At 38.5% G+C, this 21,808-nt stretch overlaps 1 protein-coding gene across 7 annotated transcripts in view; it reads left to right on the top strand.

The window, feature by feature from the left end:
* The first annotated feature begins 1,708 nt into the window (after positions 1-1,708).
* LOC149183991 (CAAX amino terminal protease family protein) overlaps positions 1,709-21,808 on the top strand; it is a 238,289-nt gene continuing 218,189 nt past the window's right edge. For 3 of the 7 annotated variants that reach the window (XM_089417359.1, XM_089417358.1, XM_089417357.1), the window contains exon 1: positions 1,717-2,529. In XM_089417359.1, coding sequence (XP_089273485.1) covers positions 2,478-2,529 — 52 coding nt within the window. In that variant the 5' untranslated portion in view covers positions 1,717-2,477. Of the gene's footprint in view, positions 2,530-21,808 lie in introns of all 7 variants that reach the window. The other 4 variants (XM_089417362.1, XM_089417361.1, XM_089417364.1 and 1 more) reach the window with 3 other exon arrangements.

Below are 21,808 nucleotides of genomic sequence, written 5' to 3'. Positions count from 1 at the left end.
AAATAAAATAATAATAAAAATAAAATTGACTCATAGTATTGAGAACTCATGATATTCATGTGGAATATAACTTATTTAAAGGGGAGAATTATGATCTATCTTAACTCTGGATTTACCAAGAGCCTAGAGGGATCAAATCTCTTTTCACTCTAAAAGAAGTTTGAGAGTGAAAAAATGTTAAAGAGATTTGATCACTCTCGACTTTTAGTAAATTTGAAATTAAGTCAAATAATTTATTGCTAAAAATAGTAAGATATAAATCTAAAAATAAAGTGAAACAATATTGTTATATATTTTATTGATTTGAAAAAAACAACATTTACCATTCCTCTAAAGTTAAACCAAGATGTATTGATGTTGTCATTTTTGTAATGCAATGTTTAAGAAACAACTTTGAACATTCCAATCAAATCAAGGTATATTCATGTTTCCATTTTTTAATGCAATGTATTTATACTTTTGGGTTTAACCCTAAACCTAGATCCATATTAATGAGATTTTTGCAAGGATCTCTTTAGCCCAGTATGGTAGAAGATCCATATTGATGGGATTTTTGCACCATCTCTCCAGAGTAGTATGGTAGAGAGACTTGTAATATAATGTATTGTTATCCACATTAATGGGATACCTAGATCCATATTAATGAGATTTTTGCAAGGATCTCTCTAGCCCAGTATGATAGAAGATCCATATTAATGGGATTTTTGCACCGATGGCCTAGTATGGTAGAGAGACTTGTAATATAATGTATTGTTATCCACATTAATGGGATTTTTGCACGGATATCTCCAGCCGAGTATGGTAGGAGATCCATATTAATGGGATTTTTGCACCGATCTCTCCAGCTCCAACGTAGTATGGTAGAGACGTTGTAATATAATGTATTTTTGTATCGATCTCTCCAGCCTAGTATGGTAGAGACTTGTAATATAATGTATTGTTTTTAACATTTTGACGAAATCAAATTACATAAAAATAAAAATTAAAATTAAATTAAATACAAATATTAATGCAATATAAAGATTTTAACTCTATCAAAATAAATAAAATAAAAGAAATAAAAATGACTCTATAATTTTTTTTTATCATGAAATAATTTATTAGAATTGTCTGCATGGGATAGCTCAAGCCGAAGTCTCACCGAACTGGAAGTCTTGGGTTCAAATCTTGGGCTACCATTCCCTCGTAGTGGGGTATGTAATAGACATGAAAATAGGAGAGTCCTACCAAAGCATACAAAAAAAAGAAATAATTTATTAGAACTAGAATAATCTTACATATTTAAAAAAATAAAAAGAAAAATAATAAATCCTTATCATCTTAAATTGAAATAAAAAACCTTCAACAAATATAAAAAAAAATACTTCAAACATTTATGAATTACATCAATAATCTAAACTAACCTATCTTATTCAAATATTTATAAATTAAATCCTCTCTTGAACTAACCTATCTTATTCAAACATTTATGAATTATATCCCTATTCTAAACTAACATATCTTATCCCAAAAATTTCAAACCAAATACAGATTTAAATTAACCAAACAACAAACAAATTGACTTCTTAAATTAAATATAATATAACTTTAATAACACTAAATTAGATTAATTTTAATTAATTTATATAAAATATGTAAAAAATAACAACCAGTAGTATAAATTGCTATATTTAAAAATGCCATAAGGATTGACCGGATCAAACATTGAAATTTCGCCCAAAATTTCCATGTTTCTTTCTTTCCCATGCACTTGATAACTAAACTCTAATTTAGGCTATAATGTTATCCATTTCTTAGTTGTCACACATTTAGGAGGTTGCAGTAGTCTCGCATTTTCATCTGCATGGCAAATTCAATTGGTCTCCAGTTTCAACCGGCACCCATGACAATGGCATAATTACTGGTAGCAGAGCCGGCAGTGGACCAATTGATTTTAGAAGGCAGCGAACTTGTGGGGTTCCCTTGCTGGAATGGATGATACGAGTCGGCCACGACGAAAAACATAAGCGTGTAGCCAGCCGAGACCCATTTAAAATGATGCATTTATGCACTCGACCGAGGAGCACAGTCTATTCTATGCCCGAGCTTACAGAGCTCAGCACTAGACGCTGTTCGGCCTCATCCCAGAGTCCTCTACTTGAGTTCACTCCCGGCGCTAGATGAGAGCGAGCTTCCTCCTTGAAAAGAAATTAGGGGATATCCCTCCTCTGTTCGCCGTCACCTTGGTGGTCCACAAACTGTGGGCAGTCTGCATTGATCCTACCACTGAGAAAAAAACAAAGGTCATCATAGTAAATATTTGCTGAAAAATGGACGGAGGAAATCACTTGATTGCTTATCTCGGAAAAGCGACATCAAGCAAAAAACAAGCTGATTAGAAGTGGTCTTTATTATTATTATTATTTGGCCCTCCATTTCCACATTCCATAAGCAACAACAAGCAGCGTATCTCTGAAAAGCAACGTCAAACAAGAAACATGATGGTTAGAAGCGGCCTCCTCCTTTCGGCCCTTCATTTCCACGTCCCAGGTGGGTCATCTTGAAATATAAGAGTCATGCTTTTTTTGTTAATTACAGTGAATGCCTGACACCCATATGCGATTCTTCTTTTCATTATTCTTTTCTAACAGTCGGTTGCGTTCTTTCTAGACTCCATTTGCGTCCAAGTAGGTGGATTGTTAAAATTATCGCGTTCAAGGGTAGTTTGTAGGATTGGTCATGAATACGCAAACATAGAAGGGTCCGGCCATTAGAATACAAACACACAAATATAGTGAGCATAGCTTAAGATTTGCACAAACTAAGAAACTGGAAAGTACTAGAGACCAAGAGGTCAGGGCTTCTAGCGGTAAAAGCATTTTGATGTATTAATGAACTAAGAATTAGAAAAAATAGACGGTTCGTTGGATTTGTAAGGGGAATACTAGGATTCATGGAAAGAAATACATATATGAAATTAATGTATACAAATTATCAAAATAAGTCAATGACACTCAAAAGTACATCGAGGGACCGGATAATGACAGCATGCCAATGGCACTCAGAAGTACATGAAGGGATAATGACAATGTTCTAATCCTTAAGACATTTCCAAACAGGGGAAGATAAAAAACGAGATCGGACCAGTGAAAAGACAATCAGCAAATTGGAAATAAAAAAGGGAAACCCAAATAGGTAAACCTAGACAATAATGCAGAGACTAGTCCTGCATAAGAGGAGAGGAAGGGAAAACACTGCTACAGCAGATAGGATTGGTTGGATAACGAGTAGAGGCCAAGAAAACGAATAAATCCCAATCGCATTAGAATCAGAGGAAGATCTTGTAGAGCAATCAACCACCATGAAAACACCAATTGTAAGGATAATGATGCCCTAAAAAGAAAACTTTAATAAGACTGTGGGTTTGCTCGGTCCTAAAATGTATGATGAACGAAACCCAAACTCCCTGAGAAGAAGAAAACCATGTTTAACACTGTTGCCTGGAAAGTGACTCTGCTTTGATGAAAATGAAGAGTCAGAGCAAGAAGGGGAGAAGTTAGTTGGTTCCCTCTCAGATATGGATGCAGGTGCTAAACTTGTAAGGACCTTGGCACCTTCCACTAAAGAAATCTCTAACTGTTATAATATGGATATAAGTGCACCCATAAATAAGGGAAGGAAACTGTCTAGAAAAGCAGTCAGGGTGCTAGAAGCAAAGGAATATTAAATATTAATAAGAACATGATTTTAGACTTGAAAAGGGTTCCAACCAACGTTGCAATGTATCTCATTCAGAAGATCAAGTCTTGAAACTTTTTGGCCCTAGGCCCAAGAGAGAGTAAGACAGAGATATTATGCTTCTAGGCTTCCAGCTTACTTTGGAAGGGTAAGTGTAATAATATGCTTCCTGATGATGGTTGAAGTAGTGATCAACAGAAACTCATTGGAATCAATTTGCTCACAGTTTACCCAGAAATTTTGCCCAATATGTTGCTTAAATGTCAAAATCCGCTCTCTAATGTAAAGCTCATGTTTTAATGTGCCATATCGTTTCCCTTGTAAGATAAAATTCATTTTTCTTGCAAGAAAAATAAACAGACTCATTGGGACTTGGAAGCTCTAAATACATGTCAGGTGGCAAATTCTTTCCACATGATAGAGGCAATTGTCGTAAGCTTTAAAATTGTAACGATCTATGGACCAAATTTACCCCAAAGAAATGTGGATCCTGGCAAAACTTGGATAAAGATATCAATCACAATAACTTATAGATCTAGTTTGGGGAATAATATGGTGTTTGAAAAGAGGGAAAGGTGATTTTCTGTTTCAATTACTGATAAGAGATATAGGGGCATTTATTTTAAATGTGTCATTGGTAAATAAGTGTAATTACTTGGCCAATTATAGAAAGGCAAGGCCTTGGTTGAATAAATATTAGATGCATTCCTGGTTAGTGAACCTGAAAATCTATTTCACAGTGATATTAATGAAGACATTATAATCTTGAAGGGCATATCTTGATCACTTCCCTCTTCTTCTACTGCCAAAGGATTTCCCCTCCCAATACAGTCATAATTGGAGAAACTTCTGAGTTTCGTTGAAGAAAATGGAGTTCTAGTGGGAGGAAGCAAGCATTTAGGGACAAAAGTCTTGACTTCGTCAAAGCATCTAACATGTTAATCACATCTCAAGAGGTGAGAGTAAGATTTTAAAGTAGAAAAAATAGCTCAAACCAAATGAATATAGGTAGATATGTAAAATGAATGAGAATAAAATAATGACAAAAGGACATATATAGACCTAGAAGGGAAAGAATTAAACATCTTGAAAATGTTAGATGAAACTTACAAGCAATAAGAGGGGAATGGAAGATATATTCTAAAATGCCATGGTTAAGAAAATGGTATGTTATCATGTCGTGGATCTGTTGAAGCCGAATGTAGACTAAAAGCATACAAATGTAAGCTTGCTTCCTTATCTCAACTTTCAAGTGAAGACTTGTGCAAACTATTTGAGACAAATGTTGTTGTGAGTAAGTCATACTTGAAACTATTGCTTTGACAATTGAAAAAGAGTGAGGAAGGAACAACAATTGGCCATCTAAATGACATGAAGGAGCTGGTTGATCGACTAACAATGTCTAGCATTAACAGCTCAAAGGAGAATCAAGTCAAGCCTTTATTATGCAGCATTCTAGATTGATGAGCCCCAACAAGGACCCATCATGGGCGAATATTATTTTTTCCTTCTTAGTATATCAATTATAAAAATGAGGATTGTGATGATGTATTAATTGAAATTTCACTATTATAATTTGTCTCAGGCCTACCTTTTCTAAATCATTAATTAGTGAGACATTTTCATAACTGTATAATCTAGCCTACATTTTGTGTGGGTTGAGTTAGCTAAGTGGTTAGGCAAGGTTGTCTGAGTATAATTGAAAGGTTATTAGCTCAAAAGTTGTAATATAAAGACATGTCTTCTCAGTTCTTTCTATCATTTAACCCTTTCTCCTTCCACTTTGGAAGACAGAGAAGGGCAGGGTTTGAATATAGGTTTTTGACTTAAACAACTTGTCTATGTTGAAATTACTTTGGCATTGGAGCATATACTATTTAGATTGTCAATTGGGCGGGCCTTCAATGGGATATAGCATAGTCCACCCCCTTCTTTCAACGTGTTTTTTTCCATCATTTTCTTTCATAATTTCAGTGAGTATTGGGTTCATCTACAACATCTCACTTCATGCAAGTATGTATGTGAGATTAACGTAGAGATGCAACATTTGTCTTTTGAAGTAGATTGCTGATTTTGAATTTCTGAGCAACTACATACTGAAAAATACTAAAAATAGATCTACTGTAATCTTTAGAAGGTTGAAGAGTTAAAGGTGCCATGACAAGCATATGTCCCCATATATGACATGGGCATGAGGTTTGAGGGGGATTTTGAGTGAAGTATTTCAAGCCTCTGAACTTCCCCATTATAGATTCTTATGAAAATTAGGTGACATTGCTAGGGAATGCAAAGAAGCTAGGGATAAATAATTTGTTCATTTAACACCAAAATGAAACTAGACATGAGTTGGTTGCAATGCAAATGCTCAAAAGTTTTCTATTTTCTAGTGATTTGCAACAAAAGTTAGATAATGTTAATACACACATCAAAGAAGTATGTGGCTCATGTTGGGAGAGAAAGTTGCAATATGTAAGTCCTGGAAATGTGGCAACAAGGACCACATGAAGGGCTAGTGCAACGAGTTGCTAGAGTTTAGGAAGGGCAAGACTTATGTGTTGACTATGCAAGAAAACAATGCACATATGAAACTATTCATGACATTAATTGAAGGACATTGTGTCAAAGATTTGTGGTTCATTGACTAGGGAGTTTCACTTCATATGACCCCACATTGGGAGTGTTTCGCTTCCTATCAAGACTTGAATGAGAGGAGGTCTTTCTAGGTGACATCTTGTGTCATTAGATAGTTGATAGAGGGATTGTGGGTCTATAGTCTGAGTGGAAAATTGCATAACTAACAAAGTGGCATCAAGAATTTGACATCCTAGTTCTATGCAAATGTATGGTATTAGGAAATATCCTTGTTCGAGATTAATTGCATGGAGTTTTCAATAGTGAAGTCCATCACTATGACCCATAGTTATTAGAACTAGATCGGTCATCGAATCAATGGACCCTAAAAATGTGAATCAAACTATAGAACTAGAGAAAATCAAACCAAAAAATTGGTTGACTAAAAAAACATAAATATTTAAATTTCGAAAAAAACATATATATTAATGTGCATCCATATGAATCCAAACCATTATACACAAATATTTATTTAGCAAGTAAGAGTGCATATAACCAAAATAACACTCAGTGAAATATATCTTTGAACCAAAATACATAAGGAGGCTTTAAAAAGGTCTCTAGAGTCCAAAAATAAGCACAGTACTAATGAGTAACTATGGTATAGACTTTAGACTCTACAATTTTATGATACAGTTCTACTAGGTAGAATCATTAAAATCCTCATTCTCCTCATCCTCAAAATTAGTAGCCTCTAAAATGGGATTTTGGCTTTGTTACCCACCAAAATGGGTAATCCCATAGGAGAACTTTTCTCTTAGATTTGTTAACCAACTGGTTAGCTAGATAGCCAACAACCCCTGCCAACTACCATTAGCTGCTGATATGCCATGTGCCTTCATCACTTGCATCAGCCATGTGCTTCTCACCCATTCAACATTAGCACTTGGATGAAGGTGGGCTGCCATTTAAAAGGTAATTTGATCATTTTGCAATCAGGTGCTTATACTTGTTTGTTTTTGGGCATTTAGTATGGATTATGGGGTGATCTGGAAGATTGACAGACCTTGACTGTATTCTTGTTCTCTCACCTTACCAAGGGGGTTAATCTTTGACCCTAGTCTAGTGGGACCTCCCTTAAGGCCCTTTGGGTTATAGGAGGGGCACTACATGGGAAGCCATGATTGAGATAGTGTGTTCCAACTTCCCTATAACATACTTTCATCCTGCATTACAAGGACCTGTTCCCACCTCCATTCTTTGAAGTTTGGGTACAACTTGTCATTGGTTCTTGGGGATTTGGCACTTATATGTTCACATACCTTGGGCAAGGTTGGAAACTTGCACTGAGAGGTTGATTCCACTAAAAGAAAAGGAATGAACATATCATGGCCACAATGAAACAAAAGAAAATCAAAATGCAAAAGATGGTTGAGGCATAAGAATTAACATGTGGGAAAAGCCTAGCATGAGCCCTACCTACCTCATATGGCCATCACCTGGTTCTTGAGCACATGATGCTCCATTACATAAAATAGTAACCCTTGCATGTCCCAACCCCAATGAATGATAAACTAACTCATCTTAAAGGGGTAATAATACTGCTACATCATACAAAGCAAGCTCTAACCCTTGAGCTATAAGTACTAATACAAGGAAAAATCAAGAAGTAAAAGGTGCACAAGAGGGGTGGAAAAACAAAGGCCGCGCTGGTAAGTCATGTATCCATGAATGCTCCCTCCTCACATCTATACAATCAGGATGTGGACACCCAATTAGTTGGTCCCTTTGGCCATGGCACTTAGCTATGAAGTCTTCTCCCCTCCGTTACCACATTATCATTCGCCAACACCTATCAATTGAAGGGTGGACCAGGGAACTATTTCTTCTTCTTAGGGGTGAGAATCACCTAATAGGGTTAACCTTTAGCCACCCCTACCTAGGGAGAAAACACCTTTGCGAGATCATGGTCTTGATTTTGGAAAGGGATCCTTGTTTGAAGTATTAAATTGCCCTTGACATTCAAGTTTGGTTCACTTAGATGCATTATTGATCTTGGTCCCTAATGACTGGTTGCTTTCACTAGAATCCATGTTGTTCTTGTCAGGTGGTTTAGTAGCCTAGGCCTTGGGCACCCACTCCACGGGTACCCAGGCATTTAGAGGAGTTAATGGCCCAAATAGGTGAAGAGTTGAGAGTTTGGAGCCTCCTAGCAGCATTATCAGATGAAACATGTCCTAGAGCACCTCCAATACCTAGGACATTGGTTGACTTTTGACCTAGATTTGAGGATTCTTCAGGATGACATAGTTGGACCCAGCATGCCCCTAGGCTAGCCTTGACACAACTTGATGGGCAACAGCGTATTCAAAGCCCATATGAGGATAGTCTTACGCTGAGAGACTATGGAGGGCTTGTTGCGCCAGAGGAAGCCCTAACACTAAAGAAGAGGAGGCCTCTTTTAGAAGTTGGAGACCCATGTCGATCACTTTGTGGCACCCTAGTTGGATCTTGGGACCCCACAGAAGGTATTGAGGTGAATTTGAGGGCCAACCCTCATATAATGGATTGTACAAACATCTACACCTTCTTGGACACCTCATCACCCTTGGACATGACATTTAGAGCACTTACATTGGATGACATCATCATTATGGAAGACACAACTCACTTGTGTGTGCAAATTAGGGCTTTGTTAGGCTAATTATTAGTCCTAATCCTCATATAAATAGAGGATAGGCTCATTGTATTGGATCATGATCACTTGTGACTTATTTGGGCCCTCTTGGAGATTTTTAGCCTTCTTGTATCTTGTGGAGATGCGACTCTATGGTGTATTCTTGCTATTTGGAGCTATTTCTTTGGTCGTAGAGATGTCATTTTGGAGCAATAAAGGCTCGTTCATGCATTCTATCTTGTAAGTGCACCTTGGATTTGATAAATCTTTATTTTTATATCTAATGCATGGAATGGCTTATTATGTAGGGTTTCTATTGTGCTAGTTATTTTGGAAAATCATTGTGTGAAATCTAGATGATAACATTGTATGCATTACTCACTTATAGAATGTGAATGGTAAAGGGGGTTTTGAAGCTTAGGGTTTCATCATTCGTTACATTTCATCATTCGTTACTCCTTCGCAAGATTTAACAATTTTTCGATCCCATAGACTCCATCATCCCAAGGACTAGGCACTGACCTTGGTCACTTTGTCGATCATCCATAAATGCACACCTAAACTTCACTTTCTCTCTCTAAAACTGATTTTCGACCCCTAAAGAATAAGTCACTAGCTAGGGCTAGAGCAAAAATCGTTGGCTTGAGGGAGGATTCAACATTGGAAGAAAAGTTGGTTGCCTCAAAATCAATTCTTTTTGTGGCTAATCCATCTATTTTAAGGCTAAAGTCTCTTGCCCTATGTAGATATTTGCCCTAGGAAAGCCCTAGTTTTCCTTAGGTTTCAACTTGAGGCTTATTGATCCATAATTTGAAGGTATTCATTGTTTAGAAGCCTTTTCTTGGACTTATGACTTCAGGTTGATCATTTAGGCTTGCTATTTCTCAAGCCCTCTATTGTTTGTGCCCTAAATAGGCCATATTGGAGGATGCAAATTGCCTTATCTTCTTGTTAAGCTTTGTTCTTAGGAAGAGTTGTCCTCTATAAGCTTGTCTTGGCACCTTATTCCCTGGACTTAGCATATCCTTTAGGTGTCCTACGATAGGGAAGCCTCTTTAGTGGTGAAAGTCCACAAAAGAAGAGGAGGTAGTGGCTGTGATGACTATGGGCCACACCTCATATTGTTGTCCCTTAGTCTAGTTCTTGCCATGTGAAGTCCCCTCACACGACCTAGTAGATCTTGAGGCAACATTGTTGGTGTCGTTGCTAGGGAGGATTTGATTCAACCTCCTTGTTATCTAAAGTCTAAGCTTCATTTCATTGATTTAGCTTATCCTGTAGACAAGGATAAATCTGCTCATGTAGCCACTCCATTTGAAGAACAAAGCCTTGGTTCTTCATTGAACTTCAAAATTTCAATGCTTGTAGGGTGAAACAAGCATATTTTAGGGATTTTTAAATTCACCTTGGCGACTCCTCATTTGGTTGCTATGCAAGACTCAAGGCAATGGCTCCATGGGATCTACATGAGATGTAACCTGCTTTAGATGTCAAGGATATTCCTAGATATCCGAATCGATGGGATACAAGTTCTATGACCAATGTCCCAAATTTCGATTGTCACCCTTCTTCTGATGTGGATCATGTTGCCAAATTTTTCAAGTATACTTCAACGATCAACATGATTCATGAATGCTCTCATGAGGTTTTTCATGAATTCCTTTGGGGCTGACCAAAGAGACTGGCTTAAATGTTCTTGTAGACCTAAAAGCATCCCTTCCATTAAGGTATTCATTGAAGAATTTCGTAAGTATTGGGGACCAATGTTTTGTATTGAGGTTGTCCTTCAAGACTTGACCATGGCTCTCCAAGAGGAGGGCCGCCTCAATTATGCTGAAGAAGTTAAAAAAGATCATTGCCATTTGTTGAGTCCCAAACCTGCATCTTCCCTATATACCTTTTCAGCCTTCTTTTCCATTTATTTGATCCACCAGGCTGTCAAATCATTGCATATTAGTCTAAAAAGAGCTTATGAAATGGTTTCCTAACTATGTTTATGACTGCTGTTTGATTTAGATTTTTGTTCAAGCAGCTGCGGAAACTTGTCACTTTCCGCAGCCATTTTGTTAAAGACTATGTTACAGGTGTCCAATGGAGAATCCGGCCACATGGGCAAGCTGCAAGTGACATGTACATGGAGCGTGTCCCCTCAGTTCAGCCGAATCACTCACAAACAGCCATGGTCAAAGACGGTCAAAGGAGGGGTCAAACCAAGAGTTTTGCGGTGGCACGACTCTGTTTTGCCCATGTGAAGGTTTGCGTGGCACGATCCTCAATTTCCGGAGGTGTTGGCACACCTGTGGATCAACCCGTGAATTGAATCAAGCAACCACCACTCCATGGATTTAACTGTCATAATTACCATACCGTTAGATCTCAGGCCGTGGAGATTTACATGTCTGTTTGGCAGCGTAGAATCTAGGAATTAGTTGCAGCATTTTCACTTATAAATAATGCGTTGGTATACGCTGGATAGTTAGCTTTTCAGATGTAATTTTGACTGTTGTTATAAGCCCACTGTACCGTGCTTAACTTTTGTCTTATTACTGCACTTTTATATATGAGAAGACAACATTCTTGAATTCGATTTGTGACTGAGTATTGACTGGTTGAGGTTGCAGAGGGCCCCTGTACACCAAGGCTCTGTATCTATTGTATAGTTTCTTACTTGCTTTCATTTATTGTTTTTATAATCATTAGCTTGTATATATTACGATGTCCTGATAATCATGTTAACTGCTATCCATATTTTCTTTTATGTTTTTTCATGACTGTTAGTTGATTAGTGCTTTTTTTACAGGTTTTTGTAGGCAGCCGGGGCAAATTTACATATTTTTAATGACTACTGACATGAGATCATCTTGTCCTTTCTGCTGATTCATTTACTGAGTTTTAATTCCAGCATTGTCATTTCTTTCAGTTTTGCTTTGCTTATTTACTTCTCTGCCACTTAGATATCATATTACTCATCTGTTTATGATTTCCTTCCTATAGCCAAGCGACTCAATTAGTGAGGAATCTGAATATTATTTGATGTAGTATGATTTAGTTTGCTTTCCTGCAAGTTAGAGATTAAATTACTTATGTCATTTTCAAGAATTGAAATATGAATGAGTAGTTAAATCTTAGTTTCCTTTTATGCAATTTGATTTCCTGCAATTTAGATATCATATTACTCAGCTTGTTTATGATTACTTCCTATATGCAGAGCGAGTTGAAAGGTGAAGGGTCAGAATGTGGGTTGAAGTAGTGTGATTTAGTTTGCTTTGCTTTCAGTCTTCGAGTTGCTTTAATTTCAGTTTTTATTTTCTTTTCATACAGCAGTAAGGATACTGGGCCATTGTCACTAGTTCACTGTTTTGGTACATTTATTTCCTTTTGAGAATTGATTTCATCACAGTTAGTTTGAAACCTTCTTTTTGAGAACTTAAAGTTTGGAAAATCATTGTAGAAATCACCATTACCATCCATACTTGAATCATTGTAGAAATCACCATTACCATCCATACTTGACTTTCAATTTCGCCATCTCACACTAGGGAATCCACAGAAGATAAACCCAAAAAAACAAACTAAAAAAACTCAAAAACGACAAAAGACTAAGAAATCGGTTATCTTGCATATACATTGCACTTCACTTCAGTAGTTTACGACTCCCGGATTGACATTTTAAATAGCAATTTAGGACACACTAAATTGACCAAACACCATTCCAAAGAAAACATCACCCTTGATTATCAAGTAGATCATATTGAAGAGAATCCTAATCATTGAAAGAAATCTGGGTTGTTATGAAGAAGAATACCTTGAGAAAAAGGAAGAGTCCTTTCTCGATCATCAAGATGAACACATTTAAAGTAATCTTAAAGATGGTCTTGAAAGAGAGCGTGGTGAGGATCATGACGAAGATGACACTTTGGCAAGTGAAGTTGAGGCGAGCTCCATAAACCTTGTAATGGCTGATCCCATTAATTTCCTGGAGGTTAACATTTATAATTTCTTGCATATAGAAGGGAAGTGGGATATGAGTAGCCATCATTTTTGTTGAAAATGTAGTGAAGGAAGGTCTTTTGGCTTGTGCCTTAGCCAACAAAGACTTTGAATTGTCTTTCTCTAGCATGAGGCGAATTCATGAGATAGACTCCAGTATGATGAATTGATTTTTAGTTTGCTGGAATGGTCATCAACAGATTGCATGTGTAGTGTTGGAGCTTGAGCTCGTTGGAGTCTTCTTTAGTTAGACTACAGGATGAGGTGGCAGAGACAAGTCCAGTTAGGACGAGTTAAGATTACAGAGACAAGTTTAGTTAGAATGAGTTAAGACTTCAGAGACAAGTGAAGAGAGGACGAGTTAAGTCCTTAGTTAAATCGGTTCACAAGTAGAGGAAATCAAGGAGCAACTTGAGCTAGTTAACTAAGAGCTAGTCCAAGTGTAACTGGGCTAGTCCAAGTGTAACTGGGACTTGCTCGAGTTAATTGGCAAAAGGAACTCGTTGCACTTGTGTGAACAAAAATTTGAACTTGGCCTCCTTGCATGAATTGAATATCTATTAAGGTAAGAGAGGGACGAAGGCACATATTGATGATTCTTTATTGTTGGCAGAGCACATTGGTTGAGGAGTGAAGATCAAAATTCGAAGAGTAGAAGTTGAGTCTAGTTTCAGGAGGAAGCAATTTTGTGTGCAGGCCGAGATCAACAAGCAGGGCTAAGAGCATCTTCTCAAGGCCAAGAGCGGTGGTCTAGGAATAGGTTGAGAACAATTGGGGAGCTAAGATTAATTTCTTAGAAGCTATTTGCTGGCTGCAGTAACACCATACTGAATTTGTAAAAGATCTATTTGCTCAAAGAACAATCAATAAAAAACCTAGAACAAAAAAAACAGGTTTTCCCATTTAAGTTTCCTGGGTAAAACGCTGGTGTCAAAATATTTATGTGTGTGCATGTGTTTTTATCTCAAATATTTTCCGTTGCATGTTGAATGTTGAGAAACTCTGTATCTTGGTGGAAGTTAAACTTGGTTTCAGTTTTCAGTTGCCTTGATTTTTTAGTAATTTCATCTAAGTAGTTGTAGAGTTTCAAGAAAATTAACATGGTTTCAGAGCCACGCTCTGTATAAAAACCAACACTATGATTTTTTTAGTCAGTTATGAGCGTCGTTTACTCAGTGAGCTTGCGATATAGTTTGAAGAGCAGTATTTTGGATAGCAGTTTGTCATTCCAAGGAGTAAGGGAAAATCACTATTTAGAGGTAGCCTCTAACTTCTACTCATGGAGGGAGCATTTTTCAGTGGTGTTGGAAGATAATGGGGTGCTAGAATTTCCAAAGAACCCACAAACTGCGCCCACAGATGCCCAATAGTTGATTCAACATAACAAGAATGACACCAAGGCTTGAGGGGGTTAAAGACCACATTAACCCTGATCTCCATGGGAAGACAACAACAAACAATATGTGCAAAGCCATCTTGGCTTTGTATTAGGGATCCAGTGATGCTAGGAAGCTTGCCTTAAAGGACAAGCTAAGAAATATCTGGATGAGCAAAAAAGAGCCCATCATTACGTACCTTTTCAAGTTCACCCAGGTTTGGGATGAGCTAGTTGGAGTGGGCAAGATTGTAGCAGACAACAACCTTGTGAGTCTTGCGCTACTGGGACTTCATAAGTCTTGGGAGAATTTCCAGGATGAAGTCAGTGGCAGAGAGAATCTTCCCAACTAGGAAAGGTTGTGGGGAGACTGCGTCCAAGAAGAAATTCATAGGGGGATGAGAGCTAGAGTTTCATGGAAGACAGAGGAGAACTTTGCCTTGGCAGGCAAAGGAAGCAAGGCCAAGGGCAAGAATAGTCAAGGCGAGGCCGAGTCCAGTTAGAAGGGCGAGAAGAAGAAGAAATATCTGAGCAAGATCAAATGCTTCTCTTGCCACCAGTTTGGACACTATGCCACTAAGTGTCCTAACTAGAAGAAGGGGTCTAATAAGGATCATGTGGCAGCATTAGCCGAGGTAGATGATTTTAATTCTCAGTTCGAGAAGGATTTCTCATTGATAGCTTGCATGGCAAGCTCAGTGGGCAACAACATGTGGTACATTGATTATGGAGCATCCTTTCACATGAATAAGAACAAGGAATATTTCAGCCAGTTGAAGGAGAAGGACATGCAAATTCACATTGAACTAGGAGATGATTGCAGGTACTTGACCAAGGGCATGGGTACTGTCAGTTTTGAGAGGGAGTATGGTAACCCTCTCCGTCTCAACGATGTCCTTTATGTTCTAGGCCTTAAAAAGAACCTTGTTTTTGTTTCCACCCTAGAGGACAAGGGTTATGATGTCATTTTCAGCAGAGGAAAGGTTTATCTCTAGCCGCCATGAAACAAATTGGTGTGAGGGTGAAGAACCTTTACAAGCTGTAGGTTGAGACAAACACAACCTTGAGCAACAAGGTAGAGCGTGAGCATGGCAAAGACGTGGAAGAGATTTGGTAGAGACTCATGGGACATTTGCATCATGGGGCGTTGAAGATCCTTTAACAGATAGCCACATGGATACCATACTGTAGCATTGACTAACATGAAATGTGAAGGGTTGCACACTTGGCAAGTATGCCAAGTCATCTTTTCAGGGCCAAGACAACAAAGCCGAAGGGATTTTGGAGCTGGTACATTCAAACGTATGTGGGCCCTTCTCTTCTCCATCCCTCATGAGACACAGGTACTATGTCACCTTCATAGATGACTATTCTCAGAAAACATGGTTCTTCTTTATGAAGAAGAAGACGGTCTTCTCCAAGTTCATGTAGTTTAAGGCCTCGGTAGAAAACCAGACTAGGAAGAAGATTAAAGCATTGATGAGTTACAATGGCAGGGAATATGTCTCCAATTCTTTTAGAGACGTGTGTGCCAAGGAGGGCATTAGGAGAGGGCTTATAACACCCCATAATCCTCAGCAGAATGGGGTGGCTGAGAGGAAGAACTGCAACATAGTTGGAGCGGCCAAGGCCATGTTGCATGACTAGGGGTTGCCCATGTTCTTGTGGGCAAAGGCATCCAACACTGCAATTTTTTTTCAAAACAGGGGTCCACATAGGGTGCTTGGATGTTACAACGGATGAGGCTTTCACAAGTAAAAAGCTTGGCGTTTCTCACTTCTGCATCTTTAGGACAAGAGTTTATAGCCATGTGCCCAAAGAGAGCAGGAAGAAGCTAGAGCCCACAACTGAAAAGGGGATTTTCGTAGGTCACTGTGAGACACCTTAGGCATACAAGGTGTACGTACCATCACTTAGGAAGATAGTTATCAGGTGGGATGTGATGTTGCAAGAGGAAAAATCTCTGAGGGAGTCCTTGGAATGGGAGCAGGTTGGGGGACCCAAGGAGGAGCTTCTCGCTCCCAAGCAAGAGCCTCAGCTAGTACCAAAGACTTAGTCTCGGCCAGGTGGCAAGCAGGTTGTACAATAGGATGATAAGGACTCATTACAGAATGAGGAGAGACCAGGACGAGTTGAGGCAGCCACTTAGTCAATGACTCCTAGCACAGGGAGTAAGAGAGTCAAGTGGGCTAAGAGGCTGATCCAAGAGGCCTAGGAGCGAGTCGAGACTCCCAACTCTACATTCAAGCAGAGCAAGTAGCCACAAAGGTACACTGGCACTGATGAATGAGTTTTTAGATGCAGAGCCTTCTTGTTATGAGGAGGCAACCTCTTAGCAGGTTTGGCGAGATGCCATGATAGAGAAATATTCCTCCGTCTTGAAGAATGATGTCTGGGAGATTTTGTCCAACCCAGAGGGAAAATCAGTGGGATGCTCACTCTGGGTGTACAAGGTGAAGCATGGAGCATATGGGAGTGTGGAGAAGTATAAGGCCAGGTTTTTGGCCAAGGGATTCTTGCAGGTTGAGGGCATTGACTATGAGGATACATTTGCTCCAGTGGCTCGTTATTCATCCATCGAGACGATTTTGGCACTTGTAGCTCACATGGGGTGGAAAATCCACCAGATGGACGTGAAGACAACATTCCTCAACGGGGTGGTGGAGGAAGAGATTTATATGAAGTAGCCAGAGGGGTTTGGGACTTTAAACAAAGACACTCATGTTTGTTAGCTGAAGAGATCTCTTTACGGGCTCAAGCAGGCACCAAGAGCTTTGGTACACTTGCTTTGACAACTGCCTTCAGGGACTGGGCTTCAATAAGAGCGAGGTGGATTTGAACCTATACTACATCACGGTTGGAGGGCTTCCACTCATTCTAGTGCTGTATGTTGACGATTTTATCTTGACTAGAGAAGACAACTTGATCCAGGATTGCAAGGCAGATCTTGTAAGAGAGTTTGAGATGGACATAGGGGTTATGCACTATTTCCTTGGGCTGCAAGTATGGAAGGGTGATGGGGAAATCTTCTTGGGGCAGGGGAAGTACACTACAAAGATTCTCAAGAGGTTTTGTATGCAGGATTGCAAGCCCATGACCATGCCTCTAGTCACAAACTGGAAGAAGTTGGACGCTAGTAGAGCAAAGCGAGTAGATGCCATGTTGTACAAACAACTCATTGGGTCATTAATGTACTTAGTTAACACACAGTTGGACATATGTTTTACAGTGAACCAATTGAGCCAGTTCATGATGGAGCCTACCAAAGTTCACTGGTTGCTGGCAAGCATGTCTTGAGGTATCTCAAAGGCATGGCAAATTATGGGTTATGGTACAGATAGGTTGATGGAATAAGGCTTGAGGGCTTCACAAATGTAGATTGGTGAGGGAGCTCCACAAATCGAAAGGGCACTTCAAGTTGTGTCTTTAGCATTGGGTCAACAACTGTTTCCTGGATCAGTTGCTCTCAGTTCAACAGAGGCTGAATACATGGCTGCCAACTTGGTAGTATGTGAATCCATTTGGATGAGGAAGTTGCTTGTGGGTATTTTCAGGCAGGGGTTCGAGCCCACCGCGAGTTATTGTGACAACCAGAGTTGCATTAAGCTCTCTGAGAATCTAGTTTTTCATGACCGCTCCAAGCACATTGAGATCAAGTACGATCATCTCAGAGATTGTGTGCAAAAAGGGATAGTAAAGCTATTGTACATTCCCATAGATGAGCAAGTTGCAGATATCTTAACAAAGGCCTTAGTTAAAGGCAAGTTCGTGGTTTTTAGAGATAAGTTGGGAGTTGTACAGAATCCCTTCCTTACTAAGAATGTTGAAAATGTAGCTAAGGAAGGTCTTTTGGCTTGTGCCTTAGCCAGCAAAGACTTCGAATTGTCTTTCTCTAGCATGAGGCGAATTCATGAAATAAACTTCAATATGATGAGTTGATTTTCGGTTCGCTGGAATGGTCATCAATATATTGCATCCGTAGTGTTGGAGCTTCAGTTCGTTGGAGTCTTCTTTAGTTAGACTACAGGATGAGTGTTGGGAATCACGATTGCCATTAGACCAAAACCTGCAGGTGTTAGTCAACGATCACATCGTCAGAGATAAGGATCCACGAGAGGCGGTTAGTCCATGTTGCGAAACACACAAGGAGCGTTGGTTTATCCAATGTCCAACAATCTCCCCCCTAGCGCGAGCCGGGTGTGTATTGAACTCGTGACCTACACTCTAATACCACTTGATGGGAATCACGATTGCCGTTAGACCAAAACCTACAGGTTTTAGTCAAATCGTTAGAGATAAGGATCCACGAGAGGCGATTAGTCCATGTCGCGAAACACACAGGGAGCGTTGGTTTATCCAATGTCCAACAATGAGGTGGTAGAGACAAGTTCAATTAGGACGAGTTAAGGTTGTAGAGACAAGTTCAATTAGGATGAGTTAAGACTTCATAGACAAGTGAAGAGAGGATGAGTTAAGTCCTCAATTAACTTGGTTCACAACTAGAGGAAATCAAGGAGCAACTTGAGCTAGTTAACTGAGAGCTAGTCCAAGTGTAACTAAGACTTGCTATAGTTAAATGGAAAAAGGAATTCATTGCACTTGTGTGAATAGAAATTCAAACTTGACCTCCTTGCATGAATCAAAGATATATTAAGGCAAGAGAAGCATAAAGGCAAAGATTAAGGATTCTTTATTATTAGCAGAGCGCATTAGTTGAGGAGCGAAGATCATAATTCGAAGAGCAGACGCCGAGCCTAGTTTCAACAGGGAATAATTGTATGTGCAAACCGATATCAAGAGGCAAGGCCGAGAGCATCTTCTCAAGGCATTTATGTGTGTCCATGTGTTTTTATCTCAAGTAATTTTTGCTGCGTTTTGAATGTTAAGAAACTCTGTATCTTGGTGAAAGTTAAACTTGGTTTCAATTCTTAGTTGCCTTGACTTTTTAGTAAATTCATCTAAGTAGTTGCAGAGTTTCAAGAAAATTAACAATTTTGACAAGGATCTAATTTATGATACTAGTGATGATGTTAAAAATGACATTGTCTTGCCTTATACTCCATATGATTAGGAAGATGTAATCATTGTTTGAGAGATCCTTAGATCATCTTGATGTTCCTTAGTCATATTCAAGTCGTGTAAATTTTGAACATGATGTAGAAACATTGGTTGACCCTTTTGAATTTGATTGTTATGATGAGTAGCCTAGTTTTTGAGATCTTGTTTTCCAACCATATCCCTCATCATATCACTCCCAACATGTTTTTGAGGAAATTAATGAGTTATATGCATGAGATAGCTCTTGGGAAAAGGTTCCTAAGATTGATAATCGATTACTCCATATTCAGGTTGCACTAAAGAATTAATAGGGGCAAGCAAAATTTTGATTCTCCTTTTTCATTCCCTACCTCTTCTATTGATAGTAGAACTAATCCACTGTTTATTTATTTTCCCACCTCCCACCCTTATGATCCAACATGTAAGTATGATGATGATTGTGATGCTTATTCGTTTTATCCCATGATTAGCCATAAGGGCAAGAGGTGCGATGTTGATCTAATTATATGTTGGTTGCATTGGTTATATGACTATACTTGGGTCATGCATTATATGCTAGCGTTGATTAGAGTAGTTGCATTGCATATTATGTGGGCATCCTGAAATCTTGCATTCTCATTATATATGTCATGATAGATTAGATTACATTTAGTATAGATTTTATTTTTTGTATAGTTCGTCAACCAATGTCACTAAAATCAAGGTACATAGAGGGCTTGGCATTCTTGATTAAATATGAGTTCCATACCCTAGTATATGACAAAATCCAATGGAAACATTGCAATCCCTCCAATCCTGAAATCCTGAAAAACTAATAAGTCTACTGGATTTTGAGTGAGATCTAAAATTCTACTTTCTCCATATGAAATCCAATGAGATCGAAACCACTCTCAAACATCCTGAGTCATTTCTTCGTAATGTTAAAAATTAAAGTAAAAAGGATGAAAATGAAAGATAAACTAGAATGCCACTTTTAATTTAAGAATTTAACATTACCATGAATTGCATATCAATACTAGGGCCATAGGCTTGATTATTAGGTTGTTCTACTAAAAAAATCTTGTTTCTTTGAAAATAATTTGCATTTGGAACATCTTTGTGACACAATTTTTGTGAAAAAGCCAGGGAGCGTTTTTTTTTTTGCGGGAGCGAACTATCCATTCGCTCTTGCTCGAAGCGCACTCCGGGAATGATTCGAGGGGGGGGGGGCGCTCCCCCGCAACCATGCCTCTTTTAATAGTTGGAGAGCCATGGAGACCACTTTGTGGAACCCAATTTTATCTTGGGACCCCACAGGAGGTATTGAGGTGAATTTGAGGGTCAATCCTTGAATCATGGACTTTACAGGCATATACACTTTTTTGGACACCTCATCACCCTTGACAATGACATTTGGAGCACCTACATTGGATGACATCATCATTATGGAAGCTACGACTCATACGTGTGGGCAAATTAGGGCATATTTTGATAGAGCAATGGGTTGCTGATGGGTCTCTAAATTAGACATAAATTAAGGCCCATGCCTCTAAATTAAACATACATTAAGGCCCATCTAACCATCTTTCAGCGTATTAAACCTCTCTTTTTGCATTTAGATAATGTATTTTTAACTTTAATATGTTCATTAGAAAAGTTTATGAATAATTGCATATTTGTGCCTAATATTATTTTTTTGTGGAATATTATAAGAATATTGGGCAAATTATGAAGATTTGGAGGAGATAATTTAGGGACTTGCTCCCTACTACAGGAGGATCAATATTAAATAATAAATCAACAAGATATTATGGAATTATGACACAGATTGTTTAACTCCAATGATTGAGAAAGTCTAGGAATGTGTTCCTTGCCATTTAATGCAGATTCCTAGTATTGGGAACCAGATCCACTAATCAAAGGAATTTTGGTGGGGAAAGCTTCCTTCTTTCATGGGGAATGATTCCTAATCATTTTGTATAAGTACCAAGTCGAATTTGCCTTTAGGGGTGGATTTTTATTAGCCTTATTGTGGAGAGAACTTGTATTTTTGTAGCTCCACTTTCATTTCTTGTAGGGATGTAATTGTATTGATGAAAATAATGAAGATTGATGTCATGTTCAACTTCTAAATCTTGTTTTGCTCCATAGGACTTCGAGTTACCTTGGGCTTGGCCACCCAGGAGCCTCAGAGCCCTTTTGTATCATTTGTTTGAAGAAATTTAAACCCCCACTCTGGTTATCAGTTTTCCTTATCACTCCATGCATTTAGTTTTAAATCCAAGCATGATAAAAATTCTAAAATCTGGAAGTGACAATAATTTTTTGAAAACACAAATTTAGAGATTCCACAACTGCTAAAATTGTAGAAATAAAACACAACAAAATTATGACTGCCACACAGAGAAAATAACACAATGATTTTTGGTCAATGTGACCCT

Source organism: Pinus tabuliformis, chromosome 3_2 (genome assembly GCF_031772625.1).
Source record: "Pinus tabuliformis cultivar Carrire ecotype Pingquan chromosome 3_2, CPIR1, whole genome shotgun sequence".
NCBI classification, from domain to species: domain Eukaryota; kingdom Viridiplantae; phylum Streptophyta; class Pinopsida; order Pinales; family Pinaceae; genus Pinus; species Pinus tabuliformis.
This window is presented reverse-complemented; position numbering and strand designations above follow the sequence as displayed.